The 25,213-nt window shown below is 46.0% G+C and overlaps 1 protein-coding gene across 1 annotated transcript in view; it reads left to right on the top strand.

Moving 5' to 3' along the window:
- The first annotated feature begins 446 nt into the window (after positions 1-446).
- Positions 447-25,213, top strand: part of cd9 (CD9 molecule) — a 39,407-nt gene continuing 14,640 nt past the window's right edge. The window contains exons 1-2 of the mRNA XM_033039590.1: positions 447-733; positions 22,363-22,465. Coding sequence (XP_032895481.1) covers positions 671-733; positions 22,363-22,465 — 166 coding nt within the window. The 5' untranslated portion in view covers positions 447-670. The remainder of the gene's footprint in view (positions 734-22,362; positions 22,466-25,213) is intronic.

Genomic DNA, 25,213 nt, shown 5'->3' with positions numbered 1-25,213 from the left:
CAATACAATACTGTTGCCTGACTCAGCTCAGCCCAGCCCGCTTCACCTCAACAGCACAGCTCGGCCCAGCCCAGCCTACCGTTGCCCAGTTCAGTCCGACCTCAGCCTTGGTTAGTTTACCCTACGCTGCTCAACTAGGCGGCCTGCCTGGCTCGGTCCAGTCCTACCCTGCTCTGCTCAAACCAACCCAGTGACAGACTCGCCTTACGCTGCCCTACCCTATCCCGGTCTCGTCCAGCCTGCACCCTGCCCTAGTCCAGCAGTAGCCTAGCCTTGTCCTGGTCGTAGTCCCGGCCCTAGTCCAGCAGTAGCCTAGCCTTGTCCCGACCCTGGTCGTAGTCCCGGCCCTAGTCCAGCAGTAGCCTAGCCTTATCCCGGTCCTGGTCGTAGTCCCGGCCCTAGTCCAGCAGTAGCCTAGCCTTGTCCTGGTCGTAGTCCCGGCCCTAGTCCAGCAGTAGCCTAGCCTTGTCCCGGTCCTGGTCGTAGTCCAGGCCCTCGGCTTCCCCGCACCTGCGAGTAATCACGACCAAAGATCGCGACAAGGGCGAGGTCGCATTCCACGCGTGCGCAGAGCCAGCGCCCCGGATCTGCAGTGTGAGAGTGAGAAGCAGGACCGCGTGTGTGTGTTTGTGTCTCTGTCTCTGATCCCTGATCCGCTCCCATCGCCACCATGGTGCAGGGCGGCATGAAGTGCGTCAAGTACCTACTCTTCGGCTTCAACTTCTTGTTCTGGGTGAGTGCTCTTCCCTGTTCCTTGTACGCGTACAGACGAGAAGCGTTTTCCAGCCACGGCGGGCAACGCGGCCGCCTTGTTTGTCTCAAAAGTTCAACCATCACAAGGTTGTCCTCTTGAGAGACAATCCGCGCCGCCAGCGGTGGTGGGACTGTAAACTAGGAGTTACTCTAAACTAGTCTCACGGTTTAAAGTTTGTCGTTTGAGACTCAAAAATTCTCCCATTTGAAGTTTGTGGTTTGAGATTATCATGTTTGTTTTGGATCCGGAGGCGCCGTCGGGTGTAACGCTGTCAGGGTAAACTCCCTAGTTTAAAGCTTGCTTTTGGTGAAGTATTTCACGCAGAGCTGCCCCGCCGCTCCCTTCTCAACCCCAGGGGTTGGACACACAAGTTATCCAGGTGAGTCGTCCACAACATGGCCGCTCCACGTCGGCACGACAGGTATCCCCCTTTTTAGATGGAAGATTGGCTGAACCTACTGCAGAATGTGTATTGGTCTGCAAGTTTTGAGCTGAGCCTAGCCGGATTTGTCCAACTTGTGTAAAAGTGTCGATCAGTTGCACTGAAACCCCGTCCCTGGAACGAAGTGAGATATCAACTCCCACCATCTGTAGCTCCGTGTGTCTCCAAACAACTCGTGTTTATTATTCAATGAGCCAGCTTGCAAATTCCTGACCTTTTCACCCCTCCCTCAACTACTCTGGGTATCTCCATTTTCCTTCACCCCACTGTCCTGCCTTGGGCTCCCCATTTTGTCTCTGTTCCACTATCTGCATGCACCCTTCCTTCTCCAGCCTTGAATACTTTCTGCCAAAGATCCTGTAGCGGAGCTTGCTATTGGATCTTTGCTTTCTGCTACCTTCTCTCCCAACTTGGCTCGCCTGCCAGTCAACCCCTCCTCCACCTGGAGCTACCTATCGCCTGGCAACTGGCCCTACCTCTTCCCTTTACATCTCCTGAGGTCAGTCAGTCAGAACTTTGTTTTCCCCTTGGGTGGAAATGTCAAAGTCTAGAGGGCATAGCTTTAACGCGAGAGGAGTCAGTTTGTTTTAACATCTCTTGTTCTGCCAGGGGTGTGTGTGGTGGAGACGGATATAGTGGCATCTAAGAGGTTTTAGATAGGCAGGGAATGGAAGGATATGGATCATGTGCAGGCAGAGGAGATTAGTATAACTTGGCACCACGTTTGACATTGTGGGCCGAAGGGCCTGTGTCTGTGCAGTTCTTTGCTGTTCTATTCCAGTCACTAGAAGAGTCCTGACCCGAACCATCGTCTGTCCGTTTCCCTCCGCGGATGCCGTCTGGCCCGCTGAGTTCCTCTAGCAGTCTGTTTTATTTTTGCTACATGTTCCTGTAATTCAATTTCACCCCTCCATTGATGGAAGCTGCAGCTCCTGTTGGATGGGGGGATGGGGGGGGGGGGGGGGGTAAAATAATGAAATGTCCTTGCAACATCTTTCTTTGTGATTGTATTCTGTTGCAGATTCTATTTCTGACCCTTTTTTATTTTGTTGCCTTTAAAGTCAGAATTACACAACACAGCAACAGGCCCTTTTAGCCCATTGTGTCAGTGCCAAATGTTTGCCCGCATGCACTAAATCCAATTTCCCAACAGTTGTATCATTTTATGCCTTGCCTATTGTCTGTCTAAATGTCTTCAAAATGTAGCACTCATCCACCTTCCATATCTCAAGCAAACTGTGGAAGGATTAAACTTCCCCTCAAGTGGCATGGTGCCACAGGGGTAGAGTTGCTGCCTTACAGTTCCAGAGACCCAGGTTCGGTCCTGACTAAGGGTGTTGTCTGTATGGAAATTGTACATTCTCCCTGTGACCTGCATGGGATTTTTCTGGAATCTCCAGTTTCCTCCCACATTCCTAAGACCTACAGGTTTGTAGGTTCGAAACATAGAAAAATAGGTGCAGGAGTTGGCTATTCGGCCCTCTGAGCCAGCACTGACATTCAATATGATCCAAAATCAGTACCTCGTTCCTGCTTTTCCCCAGATCCCTTGATTCCATTAGCCCGAAGAGCTAAATCTAACTCTCTCTTGAAAACATCCAGTGAATTTGCCTCCACTGCCTTCTGTGGCAGAAAATTCCAGATTCACAACTCTCTGGGAGAAGACGTTTTTTCCCATCTCAGTCCTAAATAGCCCACCCCTTATTCTTAAACTGTGACCCCTGTTTCTGGACTCCCCTCAACATCGGAAACATTTTTCCTGCATCTAGCCTGTCCAATCCTTTAAGAGCCTGTCCCACTTAGGTGATTTTTTAGGCGACTAGGCTGTCGCCACACGATCGCCGGGGTGTCGCCTGTATGGTCATGAGTAGTCTCATCAGTCGCCCAAAGAGTTGGAGCGTTTTTCTGGTCGCCGCTGGATTTTGAAATGTTCAAAACTTTTCGGCGACTGTGGGTTTGTCGTAGCTTGTCTTCTTCTGACGTCGGTGCTGTTGTAGGTTGTTGCCAGGATGGCGTAGGTTGTCGCCAGGTGGCATAGGTTGTCGCCAGGATGGCGTAGGTTGTCGCCAGGATGACGTAGGTTGTCGCCAGGATGGCGTAGGTTGTCGGTAGGATGGCGTAGGTTGTCGCCAGGATGGCGTAGGTTGTCGCCAGGATGGCGTAGGTTGTCGCCAGGTGGCATAGGTTGTCGCCGGTGCTGACTTCGGTGAATTCCGTTGTCATAGTCGCCTAAAAAATCGTCTAAGTGGGACAGACCCATTAGTCCAGTCGCTAGGTTTTCAGCGACCTACTATGACAGTCGCCTAAAAAATCGCCTAGTGGGACAGGCCCTTTAAGAATGTTATGTGTTTCTATAAGAATCCCTCCCATCCTTCTGAATTCCAGTGAATATAAGCTGTCGACCCATTTTTTATTCATATGACAGTCCTGCCATTCGAGGAATTAACCTGGTGAAACTACGCTGCACTCCCTCAATAACAATAATGTCCTTCCTCAAATTAGGAGACCAAAATTGCACACAATATTCCAGGTGCGGTCTCACCAGGGCCATGTACAACTGCAGTAGGACATCCTTGCTCCTAAACTCAAATCCTCTTGTAATGAAGGCCAACTTTCATCTTAGCTTTCTTCACTGTCTGCTGTACCTGCATGCTTACTTTCAGTGACTGATATACAAGCACACCCAGGTCTTGTTGCACCTCTCCTTTTCCTAATGTGATACCATTCAGATAATAATCTGCCTTCCTTTTCTTGCCACCAAAATAGATAACCTCACATTTAACCACATTATACTGCATCTGTCATGCTTCTGCCCACTCACACAACCTATCCAAGTCACCCTGCAGCCTCATAGCATCCGCCTCGCAGCTCACACTGCCACCCAGCTTTGTGTCATCTGCAAACTTGGAGGTGTCACATTTAATTCTCTTGTCTAAATCGTTAATATATATTGTAAATAACTAGAGTCCCAGCACTGAGCCTTGCGTCACCCCATTAATCACTACCTGCTATTCTGAAAAGGACCCATTAATTCCTACTCTTTGCTTCCTGTCTGCCAACCAGTTCTCTATCCATGTCTAAGTCATGTCTATCCATGGTTAATTGGCTTGGTATAATTGTAAATTGTCCCTAGTGTGTGGGGATTGCTGGTCGGCACCGACTCGGTGGGCCAAAGGGCATGTTTCCAAGTTGTATCTTTAAACTAAACTAAGTCTCCTTTAAAACCCCTTCCTCTCACCTTAAAAATATGCCTTCTTGTTTTTGATAACCTTTCTGTGGGAAAGAGATTCTGACTATCAATGCCTCTCATAATCCAATATTGCTATGAGATCACCCTTCAGCCTCTCACAAGGGAAAACAAGCCCAGCCTATCCAATCTCTCCCAAAACTAAATTTCGATCCAGACAACATTCTGGTAAATCTCCTCTGCACTCTATCTGATATAGTTACCTCCTTATAATGTGGTGACCAGAAAAGCGATCTTGTTTTGTTTTGCTAAAGATTCTGGAATCCACAGTCTCTTCATCTTCCACATCCTCTTTGAAAAATGAGATGTTCATTTTAGGACTTGGTCCACATCACTTGGATCAGATGCAGATGATACCTCTTGGTCTCTGCAGGGCTCTCGCTTAACTTTTTTTCCCTGTTGCCAGCCGGACAACCTTGGCAGCTTTTTAGGTTGCCAAATGACAGTTTAGGTGGTCATTTAAGATGGCTTGCATGACGCGTGCGATAACGTGCTCGGACGAAGCGCGTAGTTACCAGTCAGAATTATACTCAATGAAGCATTCACATATTATTTCTGCTTCAAATAAAACCACAAACTAAACATTCACCAATCAAGACATGATATATCCCACAATGACATGCAGCAAAATTATACGACAGTATCTCAACTCTTTTTACACATTGCAATGAATGCAATTTCTATTAGTTCTTTCCACTTCCAAACAAAAATGTGGTTGGATTATTCAGTTTATGATCAACCTGTGTCAATAAATCCTGGACCATGGTAACATATATGCGTACGTATAGTTGTGAATGTTGCTCATTAAATAACTACAGTACTGATACTCCATATTAAGAGCATTGATTTGCCGTTAAAATGAATTCTGTAATAACGTGTCAATGGTAGCAGTGACAATCGAACACTGCGGTTTTAATGTTTCACGTGTTCACAATTTAATTAATCCATCTTTATGGATTAAAACAAATAATAACATTGGGAATTAAAACACATTTGATTGCATTCCGTTATCAAACATAGTCAATATTCGCTCTGAAGACGTTTCCAGGACAATAGGGTCAGGGAAGGGGGTGTGTGTGAATCAGTCCGGGGTGGATAGATGGCGGGGGGGGGGGGGGGGGGGGGGGGGGTTAGAAGGCAGTCGGTGCAGAATGGATGGATTGAGGCAGGTGAATTAGTACGTGTTGGTTTGAGAAGGTAAAATTGTGAGGGGAGAGCACGGGGGATGTCAGTGATGTTGAATGGGGGGGTTCAGTACGGGATGGGTGGGGGTAGACAAAAGTGGAGGAACTCAGCGGGTGAGGCAGCATCTATGGAGCGAAGGAAATAGGCAACGTTTCGGGTCGAGATCCTTCTTCAGAATGTTCCCCCCATTCATCTTGAATGGGAGCATCAGTACAGGATGGATGGGGGGGGGGGAATCAGCGCAGGATGAATGGGGTGGGGAGATCAGTGCAGGATGAATGGGGGAGGGTCAGTATAGTGTGGATCAGAGGGTCTGTGCAGGATGAATAGGGATTTACTACAGGATGGATGGGGATTTACTACAGGATGAATGGGGATTTACTACAGGATGAATGGGGGAAGGTGCAGAGTAAATGGAGGGTGGGTCAGTATGGGATGAAGGCGTGGATTAGTACAGGATGGATGGGGGATCAGTACAGGATGGATGGAGGAGAAGTGCAGGATGGATGGGAAAGGGGTAAGTACAGGGTGAATTGGGGAACCAGTGTAGGATGGATTGGGGGGGGGGGGGGGTGGCGGCAGGAGAATTAATGCGAGGTGGATAGGGTGATCAGCTCAGGATGAATAGATTGGGGAGGGGAGCACAGGGGATGCCAGTGAGGACTGAATAGAGGCGGGAATGGGGATCAGTGCGGGATGTAGAGGAGGGTTCCCAGGATAAGTGGGGGGGGGGGGAGAGAGAGAGAGTGAGAAAGGGGGCGAGGTATGGAGGAAGGAGGGTCAGCGCTCCCCGGACAACATCGCCCGCTGCCTTGGCCGTTGGGAATTCCTCGCCACCGCCTCCCTCCTCCGCCAGCCAACAGCAAGGTGCGGGGCCGAGCGGTGCAGCTCAAAGATCCTATAGCTATAGGATCTATGTTGCAGCTGCTTCAGAAGTGTCGGAGCGAATGACGGGTCCCGCACAGCAGCGGCAGCAGCAGCCACAGCGGCTTCATCTCCTCCTCCCGCTGCTTGTAAACCCGCTAACGGCGCACTTTCAAAACAAACCCTCCCGCATGCCGACGCCTCCCCCTCCCTCCTCCCGGCCTCGGCGTGCGGGAGGGTTTGTTTTGAAAGTGCGCCGTTAGCGGCAAAGATCCTATAGCGGAGCTCTGCTATAAGATCTTTGGTTAGCGGATTTGCAAGCAGTGGCCCTTATCAGGGCGGGCGGGGTGCGGGAGGAGGAGGAGATGGAGCCGCTGTTCGGGACCCGTCATTCGCTGCGACCCTTCGTCACCCGCACCTAGTATCTTTCCCACGCAATACAGCCGTCACCGCCGACACAAAACGTCGCGTTCCTTCTCTCCAGAGATGCTGCCTGACCCGCGGAGTTACTCCAGTTTTTTGTGTCTATCTTCGGTACAAACCAGTATCTGGTTGCCAAGCCGGGCAAAATGACTCGGTGTTTAGTTGCCCGGCGGCGCTTTGAGTGGTCATTGGCACGCGGGCAACCGTTAATTTCGAGCCCTGCTCTGGGTAGCCCTTCTTGAAGCTCCTGATGAACTCCAGATATCTTCAGATTCTCCTCAATTCTACTTGCCATGGATGTTTCATGACGTCTTTCTGTCGTTCTAATTTCTCTCTCTCTTTCACACTCTATAATCTTCAAGAGACTCCCTTGAACTTTACTGCCTCCACTTGCCATCCGTGTCCTATTTCCCTTGTCTTCAATATTCTTTGTCTTCTAAAGTACTCTAATCTTCCCATTTCAGCCTTTCGTCCTTACTAGAACATGGTGGCCCTGAACTCTTACTAACTATTTTAAAATATTCCCACTTGTCTGATGTTATTTTACCCAAAGTATTTGCTCCTGATCTGTTTTGCCAGGTCCTCTCTCATGCTGTTGAGATCAGCCTCCCCTCCCAGTTCAACACCTTAACCTGCAGAGCAAACTTGTCCCTTTCAATAATAGCCTGTAAAGTCACAGAGCTAAGATCAGTTCCCAGGGTGTTCCCCAACCAACATTTCCAAAATCTGCCTGATTTAATTTGGTGCCAGGGAGCCCAGCAACAGGCCCTTCAGCCCATCTCTTTCATGCAAACCAAGATGCCCCATCTAGGTTTGACCCATTTTCCTGCATTTGGCTTGTATCCCTCTAAATATTTCCTATCCATGTACGTGTCCAAGTGTCTTTTAAATGGTGTTGTTGTACTTGCCTCAACTATTCTTGCGGTTAATACCATATACCCACCACGCTCTAAGTGAAAGCGTTGCCTCTCAGTTTCCTAGTAAATCTTTCCTCTCTCACATTAACCACATGCCCTTTGTTCTTGATTCCCCTACTCTGTATTCGGTAAAATATGCATCGTCCCGTTTAATTCCCCTCATAATCTTATATACTTCCATAAGATCCCCCTCATCCTTTTGCGTGCCAAGGAACAAAGACCTAGCCTGCCCAACCTCTCCCTGTAGCTCAGGGCATTGAGTCCTGGCAAGATTCTTGTAAATCTTCTTTGCGCTTATTCCGGCTTAGTGGCAGAGAAGATTTCCTAAGATGAGATGGAGTATCGATCGGTTTCTAGTAGAAATGTATCTTCTTAATCATGTCTTAAAGCTTTCTTGGATGCTCTGTGCTTCCTTGGGATTTTCTGTCCCAATACCTCATTCCTCTGTCATGGTGCTCCTTGGCCTGATGCCCAGGACGACTTGGCTAACTGCAGTACCAGGTGATGTGAAGAACAGTGCAGTGAGGAACCAATTACACATGTGATTCAGGTCCAGTGCTGGTACAATTGAGCTCCTCTCTCGTGGGTTGGTAAATCAGCTGGCCACTGTAATTTGCCTCTTGTGTGCAAATGAGTGCAGTTGACGGGATGTGTGTGGGGTGGAGGGCTGCATAAAATAAGTGGTGTCATGGGTATTTGATGGTCGACGTGTACTGAAGGCCCAATTTCATTGCTGTAAAAACAAAGAACTGCAGATGCTGGTTAATACATAAATGGACACAAAGTACTGGAGCAACTCAGCGGGTCAGGCAGCATCTCTGGTGACGTGGATCGGTGACATCTTGGGGCTCGACCCTTCTTAAGACTGATTGTAGGGAAGGGAGAAGAAAGCTGGAAAAGCTCTGACTTTCTACAGAACTGCAATATTTATATTTTAATAACGGAATCAATTGTCGGTGTCATCCCAACTGCCCTCTTGCCTCCTTCAGTCTTCCCTAAACTTGATGTAACTTACAGCAAATTTCTTGTGACTCACACCGATGTTTACTGACCTGTTTATGATGGACCAGGTCCATCCATGACTTCACTTCTGGTTTTGTGTTCAGAATGCCTCCCCGTGCAATTCTCCATCTGTCAGGAATTATGTCCGTATATCTTTCATCTCCTTTGTCCAAACAGTTCCTTCCTCCATTTGTGCCTGCTGAGGAATTCTTTCTGTCGGTATACTTTCAAGATGTTTCAGCCATGCCTTTAGTCACTCCCTCTGCCTTGGGGTCTCTCTGAAGGGCACTGGAAAACAGTTTGTAATCAAGGATACAGTGGATACAAGCTAGAATACAGTGGGTTTTGCGGTATTTTGCTTCTGCTGCAATGGTTGTGTTGCATCGAGTGTTGTGGCCACAACACCCTTTCTATCTGCCCACCCAATGTCAGGCTCCCATCTTGACTGTCTCAGCAGCAGATCATACTGCTCCCAGTTGTAGGAATGAGTCTCAATGGACCAATGGATGTTTCTGGGTGGGGGAACTGCTGTGGGAAGTAGACTTTGTTTTTGAAAAACTACTCACCAAGTCTTTATGCTCTGCACGATGTCAATAGACAATAGGTGCAGGAGTAGACCATTCGGCCCTTTGAGCCATTCAATGTGATCATGGCTGTTCATCCCAATCAGTACCCTGTTCCTGCCTTTTCCCCATATCCCCTGACTGCTAGTTTTAAGAGCCCTATCTAGCTCTCTCTTGAAAGCATCCAGAGAACCTGCCTCCACCGCCCTTTGAGACAGAGAATTCCACAGACTCACCACTCTCTGTGAGAAAAAGTGTTTCCTTGTCTCTGTTCTAAATGGTTTGCAGCTTATTCTTAAACTGTGGTCCCTGGTTCTGGACTCCCCCAACATCGGGAACATGTTTCCTGCCTCCAGTGTGTCCAAACCCGTTAACAATCTTATATGTTTCAATAAGATCCCCTCTCATCCTGTACAAGCCCAGCTGCTTCATTCTCTCAGCATATGACAGTCCCGCCATCCCGGGAATTAACCTTGTAAACCTACGCTGCACTCCCTCAATAGCAAGAATGTCCTTCCTCAAATTGGGGGACCAAAACTGCACACAATACTCTAGGTGTGGTCTCACTAGGGCTCTATACAACTGCAGAAGGAGTTCCAATCCACAGGTGAGCCTGCCCGATAACCTCCACAGTTAAATACAACTTGTCTGTATATAAATCTTGTACAACTCAGCAGCAATTCTTTGGTTTATCTTGTAGTTTAGGCAGGTAACTCAACCAACAACAAGGATTTGTTGTGAAGCTTGTGGTGTCAACATTGTGTTTTGCTGTGTCTATCTCCACAAAAACAATCTTTAGTCCCCCAGCAGGCACTGCTACAAGAACAGTGTTGGTCGGATGGTGTGATGTTTTTTGCACTACCTCCCAAAATAATGTCAGATGTACTACGTATATTTAGCCTAATATTAATCTTTGATTAGCCTTCTGTGCGGTGTTTCTTAGCAAAGCTAACTAACTTAAAAGCATACACAGCTTAGCAGTAGTTTTCATTTCACAGGAAAGAGAAGGGTGGATATCTGGTCTTGAATCTTGGAAAAAATGCCTCTATTAGCTATGTGTAATTTCCTTTTAATCCCTGGCAAAACATTTACTAACAATTAGTAGACAGAAGCAACTGCAGATGTTGGAATCTTGCATAGAGCGCAAAGTGCTGGAGTAACTCGGCGGGTCAGGCAGCGTCTCTGGAGAAAATGGATAGGTGCCATTTCCGATTGGGATCCTTCTTCAGACATTTAGTCGCCACTATCTAGCATGATGTTTGACTCAGTCCTATACGTGCAGGGCATAGAGGGATGCAGGCTAAGTGCAGGGTAAATGGATTAGTTTAAATTGGCAGAGACATCATGGACTGAAGGGCAGATTCCTATGCTGTACTGTTCCTGACCATTAGGTTTCCATTTTGAGTATGCTAACTGAATAGTTTCCTGATGGTGCCAGATTAGAGGAGCAGCCTTGTCTCCTGCCATTGTTTCTCCATTAGAGAGCAGTGGGGTCATGCAGCAATAATGGACCTGCAGCAGATGCATGCATTACCCAGCAGTACTTCGCACCCAACAACAATCTGGCTCTTGAACACTACACAACACTAACCTCAGCAACTGTGAACATATGGGCTATCTTTGGTTGCACTAAATTGAGTTTAAACTTTACAACTAGTATTAGTACAGCTAACTATTTTATATACGAGTACTGTGTTTACGGACCTTTAATGCTGCTGCAAGTAAGAATTTTGTTGTTCCGTTTGTCGGTACATATGACAATTAAACACTTTAGACACTCTTGCTTCCGTTTGGGGCGGGGGTCCCATTGATCAAGGTGGGGGTCCCATTGATCAAGGCGGGGGTCCCATTGATCAAGGCGGGGGCCCCATTGATCAAGGCTGGGGTCCCATTGATCAAGGCACGTGGGTCCCATTGATCAAGGCACGTGGGTCCCATTGATCAAGGCACGTGGGTCCCATTGATCAAGGCACGTGGGTCCCATTGATCAAGGCACGTGGGTCCCATTGATCAAGGCGGGGGTCCCATTGATCAAGGCACGTGGGTCCCATTGATCAAGGCACGTGGGTCCCATTGATCAAGGCACGTGGGTCCCATTGATCAAGGCACGTGGGTCCCATTGATCAAGGCACGTGGGTCCCATTGATCAAGGCACGTGGGTCCCATTGATCAAGGCGGGGGTCCCATTGATCAAGGCGGGGGCCCCATTGATCAAGGCACGTGGGTCCCATTGATCAAGGCGGGGGTCCCATTGATCAAGGCGCGTGGGTCCCATTGATCAAGGCGGGGGGTCCCATTGATCAAGGCACGTGGGTGCCATTGATCAAGGCACGTGGGTCCCATTGATCAAGGTAACCCTCGGCTTTGCAAGCTCTCCCACCAGTAAACAAACCTGCTGTTTTTGCCAGGATCAGCTGGCACAGCTTGGATGTGGAGAGGATGTTTCCATCAGTGGGAGAGTCGAGGACTAGAGATCATAGTCTCAGAATTAAAGGATGTTCTTTTAGGAAGATGAGGAGAAATGTCTTTAGTCAGAGGCCGGTGAATGTGGAATTCTTTGCCACAGAAGGCTGTCGAGGCCGTCAGTGGATATTTTTAAGGAAGAGATGGATAGATTCTTGATTAACACAGGTGTCAGAGGTTATGGGGAGAAGGCAGGAGAATGGGGTTAGGAGGGAGAGATAAATCAGCCATGATTGAATGGTGGAGTAGACTTGATGGGCCGAATGGCCTAATTCTACTCCCATTTTTTATGACCTTATGGCACAGGTACAGCAGGCACGTTAAAATCAAAGGAAGGGATTGGCTGCTGCAGGGCAGGTAGTTTAAATAAAATCAAAACAGAGTACTGGAAATATTCAACGGGGTCAGGAGGTGTCTGTGGTGAAGAAAATGGTTGAAGAAGGGTCCCAAGCCGAAAATCACCTGTCCATTCGCTCCACAGATGCTGCCTGACCCGCTGAGTTACACCAGCACTTTGTCTTTAGAATGAAAGGGTTAAAGTTTCCGAGTCATGAACAGAAGAAGGACAAGTTTACACATTGGAGGGAGAGGAGTTGAGAGAACAAAGGGAATGTGTGCTCTCAGTGTGGAGATCGGGTGAGACCCTGATCTCAGAGTGGTTTACCTCACAGATGAACGAAGGCAATGCTGGCAAGGAGAGAGGCAGGACAGTGCAGTTCCCGGAACAAGGAAATCACAAAAAATGCTGGAAATACCCAACAATTCAGGGAACTTCTGTAGAGTTAGTCTGAAAGACCTGTTATCGGAGCTGGTTGATTGTGAAACACAGGAAAGGCTGGTTATCTGAAACGGAGGAATTCAATATCGAGTTCCCAGACAGAAGATAAAGTGTTATTCTTGTTAAACTTGTGTGGTCTTTGTTAAACGCTGTAGCACCGAAGCAGGAGTAGGAAGGAGAACCAAAGTAACAGGAGACTGCAGCTGGGTGTTGCCTGGTTTGGTTTGCTTCACTGTAAATTATTCGGTGGTTGTTGACAGAATAACTTCTACGTCCAGCACAGCTGCTCTCAACCCTCCTCCTAGCCAAACCAAGAGTGGACCTTCTCCTGTCCTCACCTTCTACCCCACCCGCCTCCATATACAACTGATCGTCCTCGATAAATTCCACCTCCTTCGTGGTAATTCCACCACTGCACGCACATTCCCATCCACAGTAGCCTTTCTCGCTTTTCAATCGCTCCCCTCTGCACCACATGTTCCCCCTGCATCATCTGCCTTTTCATCTCAATCCCTGCATCCAGTCCAGTGGTCATTCTGGGGAAAGCAGTTGCCTCTATTCCACTTGGTGTGTTACATTTGGTGCTCAGGATATCTCAGGAGGTAGAGAAACCAAACCTAGAATGGGTGGACCGCCCTCCAAAGCTGTAGATGCAGGAAATGTAAAATGGAAATACTTAGTATGTCAGGCCACATCTGTGGGAAGAGGAACAGTCGGTGAATCGGGTCATGACCTTTATCAGGATGGTGATAGATTAGTCCACTGCTTTGCAGACCACATGATCAACCGACGGCAACAATCCTGCTCTTGCAGTTGCCTCAAATTCCCCCACCATAACTATCCACCTATCATTTGCCAGGCTTAGTCCTGACCCCACCTCTCTTTTCCAGCATTCTCTCTCCACCCTACTCCAATCAGTCTGAAGAATGGTCCCAACCCGAAACTTCTTCACCTGTCCATGTCCTCGCAGATGCTGTCTGACCTGCTGAATTACTCCAGCATTTTGTGTCAACAGTTTGAACAGAGCAATCTTTCCTTAACAGAAATGAAACAAAGACCATGTCTAAAGGAGGGTCCAGACCTGAGACATTGCCTGTCCATTCCCTCCACAGATGCTGCCTGGCCAGCTGAGTTCCTCCAGCATCTTGTTTTGCTCGCAGTTGCCTGGTGCTTTATTTTCTTTCCTTCCACTCCCACTCTGACCAAAAGTGACCTCCTCCACATCCAACCCAACCCTACATTAGTAGGGGAACAGCAGCCCACACTTTTAGCTCCTGTTCTCTGCATTTATATTTTACATTTCTTATCTTGTTTCCTTTTGCCAACCACTCTTATTAATCTGGATGAATTGTGGCAGCAAACCAAAACCATCACACAAACCAACCTCCCTTCCACTGGGTCCATTAACACCTCATGCTCCCTCGACAAGGATAAGTCGCACCCTGGCCACTCCCTCTTCTCCCCTCTCCTATCAAGCAAGAGGTACAGAAGTGTGGAAACGTACACCTCCGGATTCAGGGACAGTTTCTTCCCAGTTGTTAACAGGCAACTGAATCATCTTATCAACAATTAGAGAGCAGTCCTGAGCTACCATCTACCTGACTGGAGACCCTCTGACTGTCTTTAATCAGACTTAACTGGACTTTTGCACAAAACATTATTCCCTTTTTCCTGTGTCTGCACACTGGATGGCTCATTTGCAATCATGTATAGTCTTTCCGCTGACTGGTTAGCTTTTCACTGTACCTCGGTACACGTGACAATAAACTAAACTAGGCAATTTTGTAAGTGGTGGATCACCATGGTAACCCTGGTGGAACCTTTAGTAAATACTTCCTTTGTCCCTCCTCTGCTTCCTGCAACTTAAAATATTTTTTTCCCACCTTGCCAGTTCTGATGGAGAGCCGTCAACTTGAAATGTTAGTTCTTGTGTCCGTGTTGCTGACCTCATTGTTTCCAGCATGTTGTTTTTATTTTATTTTTCCAGCACCTGCAAGTCATTTGATATTCATCCAGTCTCGGCATGTTCCAACTGCTGACTTTGCTGAGTTCAGCATTTTACGATAACCAGCTTTTCCGATGTGTGTTAGGACTGGCCAGTTCTGACATGAAGTCATTGACATCGGTTGCATGGAATTCTCTCTCCCTCCAGGTTACTGCCCGACCTGCTGAGTATTTTGTTGTAGATTTCCTGCAACCTGCTGCTTTCTGCCTCCTGTGTTTTTTTCACTAATTATCACAGTGGTGCAGCAGGTAGAGCCGCTGCCTCACAGCGCCAGAGGCCCAGGTTCGATCCCGACCTTGGGTGCTGTCTGTGAGGGGTTTGCACGTTCTTCCTGTGGCAGCGTGGGTTTCCTCCGGTCACCATAATGGTCACCAGAGTTGTTTCCCCCCCCCCCCCCCCCCCCCCCCCCCCCGCCTTCCCCTCTCTGCACCAGATCCCCTCACCTGCTCACCCACACAATGGGCACCATGCAGGTAGAAGCAGTGCGGTTGGGACACAGGCAGCCTGCTATTTCCTCTCCCCTGTTTTGGGTCAGTGACCTGTCATTCTAACTATCATTGATTAACGCACCACAGAAAAATTCCAGTCCTGTGTCAATATAAAATATAGATCTATTTCCACCGCCCTACTTTTTCTCTGGAAGCTGCAAAGATCTTTTTTTTTTACCCTATTGCAAGTTATACCCCATGCCTTCCCTCCACCTCAGTATGGTCACATTTCACACACCCCCCCCCCCCCCCCCCCCCCCCCATCAACATGCTCCCATGTACATTTGTCTCTCATCCCCAAAAATCACCCCTTTTTGTCCCCTCCCCCTCTTTCACCTTCTCCTCCCCCCTTCCACTCTTATCCTTCACTCTGGCTTTATAGTTTACTCCTCTCCTTATCTGCAATCGCCCTCCCAGAGTGGAAATGTCAAATACAAGAGAGCATAGCTTTTGATAGAGGCTTTTTGATAGGCAAACAGATATGAAGGGAATGGCGGGATATGGATCAGAGCTGAGAAGATTAGTTTAACTTGGCTTCATGTTCGGCACGAACATTGTGGGCCAAAGCGCTTGTTCTTGTGCTGTACTGTTCCACAATTAAATGCTACCATTTTAGTGTTCTTTAGCTTTGTTGAGTGAGAATTACAATCTGTGTTACTGTGCGTTATTTGATACTTGGGTCACATTTGATAACCAAATACATTACATGACAACCAAATACACAGCAATGCAACTTGACTCCTGTATGACTTTTTAAAATCAAAATGGCGAATGACCATTTCATCAAATGCAACGTTTCCTGAAAACCTGACTGGAAATGCAGATACTGATCTCAAGCGTCTTCGGGGGGGAAATCCTTGATTTATAATAGCTTAATTGATTATGAGCTCATTTCCTGTAATCCATGTAAAATCTTTACGCCTGTGCCTTCTACCTTGGTTATTTAGATTTTGAGGTATAATATGTGATAGAATGTAAATAGCACACAGCAGAGCAAGTGTTTGTCAACAACATGAGAAGGAAGGAACTGCAGATGCTGGTTTAAACTGAAGACAGACACAAAAAGCTGGAGTAACTCAGCATCTCTAGAGAAAAGGAATAGGTGACGTTTCGGGGGGGAAGTTGTCTCGACCCGAAACATCACCTATTCCTTTTCTTTAGAGATGCTGCCTGAGCTGCTGAGTTATTCCAGTCTTTTGTGTCTATTTTCAACAACATGATAGATTCCAAATGTTGAAGCAATTCAGCGGGTCATTGCAGCTCGGTTACTCCAGTATTTTGTGGCTTTACCAGCAACTGCGGTTCCAATGTTTCTACAACAACAGGGGATTAATTGCCCCTGTCCAACTATAGAGTACCTTCCCCAGGAAAACTGCAGTGGTTCAAGAAGATGCTGACACTATATGTCAGCTTTAAGTGGCTAGAGTGAATATTCGCAGAGATCACAACCACTTTCTAAGAAGAAAATGTAATAGTTCAGAGTTTTTTTTGTCACGTTTACCGAAGTACAGTGAAGAGCTTTTGTTTGCATGCTATCCAATCAAATCAGATAACACTATCTGATCTGAAGAAAACAATCAAGTGAAAAAACAAGTACAAAATGGTAGAGTGAAGCGAAAATGACCAGAGTGATTCCTAAGTGGAAAAGAGATGCAAAAAAAGTGGAGTGATTGTGTTCGGAGTCACCATACACAGGTGCATCTTGAAATTGTACTATCTGCTGGGCAAGAAATGCTAAGAACAATGCTTTCTGTTCATGTAATCCGCACCAATAATGTACTCAACATTGGCAATAGTGAGTCAGAAGAAGGGTCCTGATCCGAAACATCACCTATCCGTGTTCTCCAGAGATACTGCCTGACCCACTGAGTTACTCTAGCACTTTGTGTTTTCATTAGGAACAGTGAATTGGTGTTGAATAACCATAATCAGCCACAATTTTTTTTTCTTGGTAAGAAAGAAAGCATGTTGGACAATTGTTATAAACTAAAATAAACATCTCTTGATTTATCTCATATTCACATTGCACATAATAGTGTGCAGTGTATTTTTAAAATGCTGAATCCCACCGAGATATTGTTTGTTTCAGACACTTGTTAAGTCCCGGCAGCACTGCAGCTCTGGGTTCTAATCTATAAATGTTACTCAGTTGCTTTGGAATTTACATACGTTAGCCGGTCTCAGTTTTTAGCCACTTGAAGTTATTTATGGAATTATTTTTTTAACTTCACTGCAGAGAGGGGAGTGATAGGGAAAACATACATCCAGTAGAAGTTTGTGATCGCAGGAGATGTAGGTTTGGAGTGAAGAAGAAGGGTTGGGATTGCAGGCAAAGTGGCTTCCTTGTATTCGGGAATGTGATCTGCTGAGCCCTGTAATTTGCCAACATTATGAACCTTAGTGGGATGGAGTGACACAAGGAGAAATAATCCTCAACTTCCAAGATGAAGTAAAGGGAGTATTTGAGAAGACAAGCCCAAAGCACAATGTTTTCGGTGTAGGAAGGAACTGCAGATGCTGGTTTATACCGATAATGGAATAACTCAACGGGTCAGACAGCATCTCCAGCATTTTATATCTATCCACAATGTTTTCTGACTGTCAGTTGTTTGAGGAATGGCTGTCAAGTAGAGGCAGTGCATAAAATAAATGTTCTTGGTGTCAGGATAACACTTCTGGCATTCCTGACCAGCGATGGCGATTCCCATTTGGAAGCTTTTCATGTGTAGGAAGGATCTGCAGATGCTGATTTAAACTGAAGATAGACAAAATGCTGGAGTAACTCAGCGGGGCAGGCAGCATTTCTGGAGAGAAGGAATGGGTGACGTTTTGGGCCAAGACCTTTCTTCAGATAATGCCTTGCTTGCTGGCATGTGCTGGCCAACTTTGGGACTAACTACAAACCCAACAGAAAGGGATGAAATATCTTCAGAACAACTAAAATTTGGGGAGGAGACATTGAAGAAACGCGATGAATGAAACAAAGATGTTTACACCAAATCTCTTTCTTAATTATTAGTATTAAGAGTCGAAGGCATTTAAATATCATATGTACTATCAACAGTACAATGACTTTCATGTAGAAACAAGGAACTGCAGATGCTGGTTTATAAAAAAAGTGCTGGAGTACCTCAGCAGGTCAGGCAGCATCTCTGGAGAACATGGATACGCGACATTTCTGGTCAGGAACCTTCGTCAGAGATGCTGCTTGACCAGTTGAGTTACTGCTGATCTTTGGGTCCTTTTTTTAAAAACAATGACATTTTCACTTTCTGGCGCTTAACAGGCCCATAAATGCAATAACAGGTAAATATATAATTATCAATAATATAATAAATTAATAATCCTAATACTAGATAATCATAATAGTGTAAAAATGCAAATTGCTTGATTGACTCGGGCGGGGTGGCAAGTGCAGGGTAGCTTTATTTTCTGTTTTAATTCTTTAACCATTGTATTAGGAATCATTGAGTGGTGTCAGACTTACTGCTTTTCCAGTTATACTGGTTTTATTTTTGTTGTGGCTTTGTTTTGAGCAAAGGAAAATAAGGAACTTGCCAACGCAGGCATTGTTATCACCTTGAAGTTCCTGGTGGTACATTGGGTCCGATCTCTTGTCGTTAGACCATTGAGAGTCACAATTAATATGAAGAGCTAATAGGAATTAGATAGTTAGATAGAGCTCTAGGGGCTAGTGGAGTCAAGGGGTATGGGGAGAAGGCAGGCACGGGTTATTGATAGGGGACGATCAGCCATGATCACAATGAATGGCGGTGCTGGCTCGAAGGGCCGAATGTCCTCCGCCTGCACCTATTTTCTATGTTTCTATGAATGTCGGTGCAATGCAGATCCGTGCATTGTGAATACTTGTGGCTGCCCACTAACTCACCACCACCCGCATCGGGTCCTGACCCAAAACATCGCCTGTCCATCTTCTCCAGAGATGCTGCCTGACCTGCTGAGTTAGTCCAGCACTTTGTGCCTTTTTTTTGTAAACCAGCTTCTGCAGTTGCTTGGGTCCACACACTGGAACTTGTTTCCCTGAATTCATTAGCCATGTAAATAGACAGTAGGGAATGGTGCAGATTAAAGTCTAGTGCCAGATGGGCATATGCCCAACAGAAAGTAGGCGTTGTCAGTATCTGCTCAAGTCTGGTACACTTTGTTTTTGACGGGAAGAGCTGAAATGCTATTCCCACTAATCTTTGATTAATTATTAACCTAACTTGTAATTGGACTGCTCTCCAGATTCATTCTTATTTGCCCATTCAGAAGCTGTTTAACAGTTAACATGGTTTGGGTTTTGGGACCCACAGTCAATGCTGATGTGTAAACCTCTGTAGTTATGGATTCCTTGCATTAATTACACATTCTATTCAAAGGCCATCACAAATGTTGTTAATAAATGCTGTTTCTGTTTTAACACGGGAATCCATTGAAGAGTTTGATTAAAGAAATCTGTCGAATGAAAACCACAAAATCAGTTCTGCAGTTTTTTAAACTTTAATTTGTTCAGGATATGTAAGAAGGAATTGCAGATGCTGGTTTATACTGAAGATAAACAAACTGCTGGAGTAATTCAGCGGGTCAGGCATCTTCTCTGGAGCATAAAGAATAGGTGACTTTTGATTTGATATTAAGCTTATTATTACATTCTATTTTTTTTGCTAAGTGATTGAGGAATCTTGAGCAAATTTTATCTGACCATTCACGAAGGATCCAAAACACAAATCCAGGCTTCTGATTAACGAGTGCTGATTCATGTTCATAATTTGTTCTTGTTCATAATTGAAAGTTACCATGTCGGGACCATGGGCAATTAAGGCCAATAGTATATTGGCCTTCATTCAAACAGGATAAGGGAGAGTTCTTTGGGGAGATATTTTGGTGAGACAGCATCTAGAAGGGTCATCTTCACTGAACCTTAGATCAGATTGCCATGAAGGTTCACTAGATTGAACGCTGAGATACCAACAGTTTATCATTGTTATCTCCTTCAAGTTCCTCATGATACATTTGGACAGGTCATTCCTGGTTAGACTCTTAATGTTGAGTCCCTCTGAGTATAAGAGGTGTAAGAGTACCCGCAAGAGGATTATCAGGAGTAATTCGAGTCGTACAGCATGGAAACAGGCCCTGCAGCCAAACCTGCCCAGGCCAACCAGGATACCCTACCTACACTAGTCCCACCTGCACACGTTTATCCATATACCTGTCCAAATGTTTTTAACAGGATAGTACCTGCCTCAACTACGTCCTCTGTATACATACGTCCGCTATATACATACCCCTTTGTGTTTAAAAAAAAAAAAAAGTTGCAAGGACCACCTTAAACCCATGTCATTCCGGTTTGTGATTCCTCTGCTCTGTGCATTTAACCAATTTATTCCTCTCGTAATCATTTCCGCCTCTTTAAGATCACTCCTCATCCTACTGTGCTCCGAGGATTAAAGTCCTAGCCTGCTCAACCTCTCCTTATAGCTCAGGCCCTCAAGTCCTGACAGCATCCTCCTATATCTTCTCTGAGCTCAAAAATGGGACATAAGATGGGCTTGGCAGATAAGGCAAAAGGGAGTCAGAGGAGCTTTTTACAAGTACTACTTCCTCAGGAGTTTGGAGATGTTTTCAGCATGTTGCCAAACTTGCATCAAACTTCTACCGGTGTGCAGTAGAGAGTATATACTGACTGGTTGGGGTGGGTAACTTGTATATTACAAATGAAGGAGTTTACAGAGAGAGGTGGACACGACCCGATGTATCACTGGAACTGATCACCCCACCATCAAAGGGATCGACAGGAAGCACTGCCTCAAAAAGGCTGCAAATATCATCAAACTCCCTTGCCTTCCTGGCCTTGCTTTCATCACCCTACTCCCATCAGGGATACGGTACAGAGGAGCCCGAGAACCATTATCTCCAGGATCAAGGACAGCTTCTTCCCAGCAATGATCAAGCTCTTGAACCAGGAAGAAGAGTCCCAACCAAAAACATCACCTTCCCATGTTCTCCAGAGATGCTGCCTGACCCGCTGAATTGCTGCAGCACTGTGTGTCATTTTTGGTAAACCAGCATCTGCAGTTCCTTGTTTCTAACTCCTGAACCAGTCTGTGCAACCCTACCTCAGCACCGAACTGCTATGGATTTTGGACCAGCAAACTTGCACCGCACACTTTAACTTGCACTATCGTGATCTAGATTACCAAGAATAACTTCTAATGTATTACTTATTATTTACTGTTGTTGCATTTAATGTGCCTTTAAAGCTGCAGCAAGTAAGAATTTCATTCTACTGGTCACGATTTTAAAGACAGTTAAACACTCTTGACTCTTGAAGTATATTAAGGGCAAAAAGCGTAACTCGGAAGAGATTAAGGCCTCTTAAAGACAGGAGATGGCCAGGGTGCAATATTTCTCATCTGCAATTTCTGTAGGGTACTCGGAAGTTAATAACAATGGTGCGAAGAGAGTCCATGTTACAGAAGAGGAGACGCTGGATGTCTTAAAGCACATTAAGATAGACAAATTTGATCGAGTATATCCTTGGATATTGTGGGAAGCTAGAGAAGAAATAACAGGAGTCCTGGCAAAGATATTTGTATGATTTACAACTGCCAAAAGACTAGAAGATGGCTAATCTTGTGCCTCTATTTAGGAAAAACTGGAAGGAAAGACGTGGGGATTACAGTGGTGAGCATAATGCCAGTGCTGGGTAAATTATTGGAGGGGGTTCGGAGAGAGGGAACGACCACCATTTGGGAAAGGGATAGTCAGAAAGGGATTGTGTGGGAAATCCTTGCCAAGTTTTTTTTTTTTGAAGAAAAGACTGAGTAGATTTAGAGCAGTGCAGTGGACATGTCTATGTGGGCTTTAGCAAGGCTTTGACAAAGTCCCACAAGGTAGGCTGATCCAGAAAGTTAGACCCAGGATGAGCTGGCCAATTCGATACAAAATATCCTTAAAGGTGTCGACAGAGTGTGGTGCTAAAGGTGTTTTTTTTCAGAATACATCTATAAATATGATTGTATAAGCACTTGCATTATGTCATTTTAAATCGACTACCTCTGAAATCCATTACCTTGTGTTTTATTTAATCTGCTATTCCTTGAGCTCATCAGTGTTTTGTTTTTCTTCCGTTATGGGAAAGATGAAGCACTACAGTCTGGCAAGTCTAGCCGTGTTATAACATGTTTCTGCAAGTGTGGCGCATTCAATGTTCTTTCATTTCTTTCAGCTCGCAGGAACAGCAGTCCTGGCCGTCGGATTATGGCTTCGATTCGATCCGTCGACGAAGAGCATTTTTGAAATTGAAAACCAGTCTTTTACATTCTACAGGGGTAAGATGAAACTGCTTGTGTAAGAGAGGATACAGGAGAGTTTGTCCAAATTGATTCTGAGTGTGTTACATTTGTAGAACATGCGAACAATGGTGGTCAATGGAAAGCAAGGACTAACACATTTTGTAGGAATCTGAAGAAAGGCCTTGACAACATCACCTATCCATGTTCTCCAGAGATTCTGCCTGACCTTCTGAGTTCCTCCAGCACATTGTGTCCTGTATATTAACCAGCATCAGCAGTTACTTGTTTCTACATTCTGTCAGCTGTTTGAAAAAACAAACCAAACATGTAGATGTGAATAATTATATAAATGCAGCAAAAATGTTCACACGCCTGACACTAATTCTCTCGTTTGAATGTCACTTGAACCAGGTTATAACGTGTAACTTCACCTAGAGTAAGGTGATTTCCATCATCACTTCCTAATGTAGGCACAAGGAGCTGCAGATACATGTTTACTCTTGAGTTTCAATTATGAATAGAAAACTCAACCACCTAAAACCTTCAAGGAAACGCAGAGTGCTGGAGTAACTCAGCAGGTCAGGCAGCATCTGTGGAGGATGTGGAAAGGTGATGTTTCAAGTCTGGACACTTCTTCAGACTGATTGTAGTGAGGGGGAGAAAGCTGGGGAAAGAGAGGTGGGCATGGAACAAAGCCTGGCGGTCGATAGGTAGATGCAGGTGAGGGGGTATGTGTAGGAAGGAACTACAGATGCTGGTTTACATCAAAGATAGACACAAAATGCTGGAGTAACTCAGCGGGACAGGCAGCATCCCTGTAGAGAATGAGTGGGTGACTTTTCGGGTGGAGGCCCTTCTTCAGAAAGGGGTTTGAATGGCAGATGGATGAACAGAGGCTGGAGTTAGATATGAAAACAATGTGTAAGTTGAGAGAAAAAACAGTGAAATGTGAAGCCACCTCATGTTTTGCATGGTTTATCTTTCTGATTGATGAGGTGAGGTTTATAATCTGTATGACTATTTTCCTTTGGAAAAATGTCATTGAAATAAGGGTCAATCCTAAAATGTGATGGTGGCCCCTTTCTGCCAGCTTTGTCACATTTTTTAAAACCTTTTACTGTTACTTGTTCATTTCACTTGAAAGCACTTGTTCACTTTATGGAGTTGATGCGCTACGATGCTGAGAACTATATTCTGCAATCTCTATCTTTGCTCTACCTATTGGACTTGAGTTTGGCTTGGTTATATTTACGTGGAGTCTTATCTGATCTGACTGGATAGCTGGCAAAACAAAGCTTTTCACTGAGACGCTGTAAATGTGACGGTAATAAACCTAAACTGGGAAGTGGGTCACAGAAATCATGCTTAAATGCACATCAGTCACTTCCATTTAAATCCTGGATGCTGGTTGATCCACTGAGTTACTCCAGCACTTTGTGTCGTTCCATTTAAGTCCTATCATGCTGCATTTGAGGGTGGAGCTTGTATCACTCGTTCCACTCGTGCAGAGTGATTTATTGCACGTGCTGCAGGAGATTATTTGAAACATGCAGTGTGGTGCCAGGGTGGGCAGAGGTTGTGATGCACGGGTGCCGGGCTCAATGCCCAGAGGTTGCGATGCATGGGTGCCGAGCGCAGTGCTTGGAGATGCGTTCCCGGGGACGCTGCTCCCAGTGGAATCATTGTATGACTCCAGGACTGTGATTCATTCTAGCGTGGAGAAGTGTTATTGTTATTGACAGCACAGCTGTGCCAGAAACCCGATGCCATTCCCGGCCCTGACACTCCCTCATCAATAATCGGCCCATGGTTGCTGTGAGGAGACCTCTGAGGACTGGCCTCAACGGTGAGATGTGGGGCTTGGCTCAGCAGTCTGGCTGGCGCTTGTCCCACTCTGTCTCTTCCCATCAGGTCATACTTCATAGGGGCAAAATAAAGAGCCTGTCCCACTTTCACGACCTCTGCCGCATACTTGCATACTTTTTACACTGAGGCCATGCCCTCTGCTCCTAGACTCTTGCAGTAGTAGAAACATCCACTCCACATCCCCTCTATCCAGATCTTTCGAGGAAAGGCTGCACATTCCCGCCGGATGTGAGGGAATGGTGGTGTCTCTGGCTCTCTTTGTTCACACTAGTTCTAGATGTCCTCACTCTCGCATCCACTCCCTACACACCAGGGGGCAATTTACAGAGGGAAATTAACCTACAAACCCGCATGAAATTGGGATGTGGGAGGCAACCAGAGCACCCGAAGGAAACTCACACAGCTGCAGGAAGAATGTATAAACAGCACTATTCACAACCTCAGCAGAGGAACTTTCAAAAATTAAAAACCAGCCTGTGAATATTTGCTCTGAAGTCAGAGAGCCCTGTAATGAATTAGTGCAGTGGGTGCAAGAGTATTGGAAGCAGTAACTGGTAGATCTATGAATGAGGTCTTAGACCTAGGTCCTCTGTTGGCCAAAGGGCCTGCTCCTGTGCTGTACTGTTCTAGACATGAAGAAGAAAAGCTGTAATTCCTAAGCTGTTGCCACTGTCACATCCGGTGAAGGATCAGGCAGCTACTCATGGATGGGTTGTGAGGAATTGGTGTAGGATGGTAATTTTCAGATTGGGGTGGGAGCGCCATGTGTCCGGCAGTGGATGGAGGAGAGTGTCATTGCCGGTGAGTGGGCTGAGCACGGAGGCTGAACGGTGGCCGCTGGTGGTGATGGGCGGTGTGTCCGTGGGCCGACATGCCCGGATCAAGGCATTGGTGGAGTGGGCCGCTGGAGGCCCTGAA

The sequence above is a fragment of the Amblyraja radiata genome, chromosome 21 (genome assembly GCF_010909765.2).
Source record: "Amblyraja radiata isolate CabotCenter1 chromosome 21, sAmbRad1.1.pri, whole genome shotgun sequence".
NCBI lineage: Eukaryota > Metazoa > Chordata > Chondrichthyes > Rajiformes > Rajidae > Amblyraja > Amblyraja radiata.
Note: the sequence above shows the minus strand (reverse complement) of the source record. Positions and strands in the feature narration are given on the sequence as shown.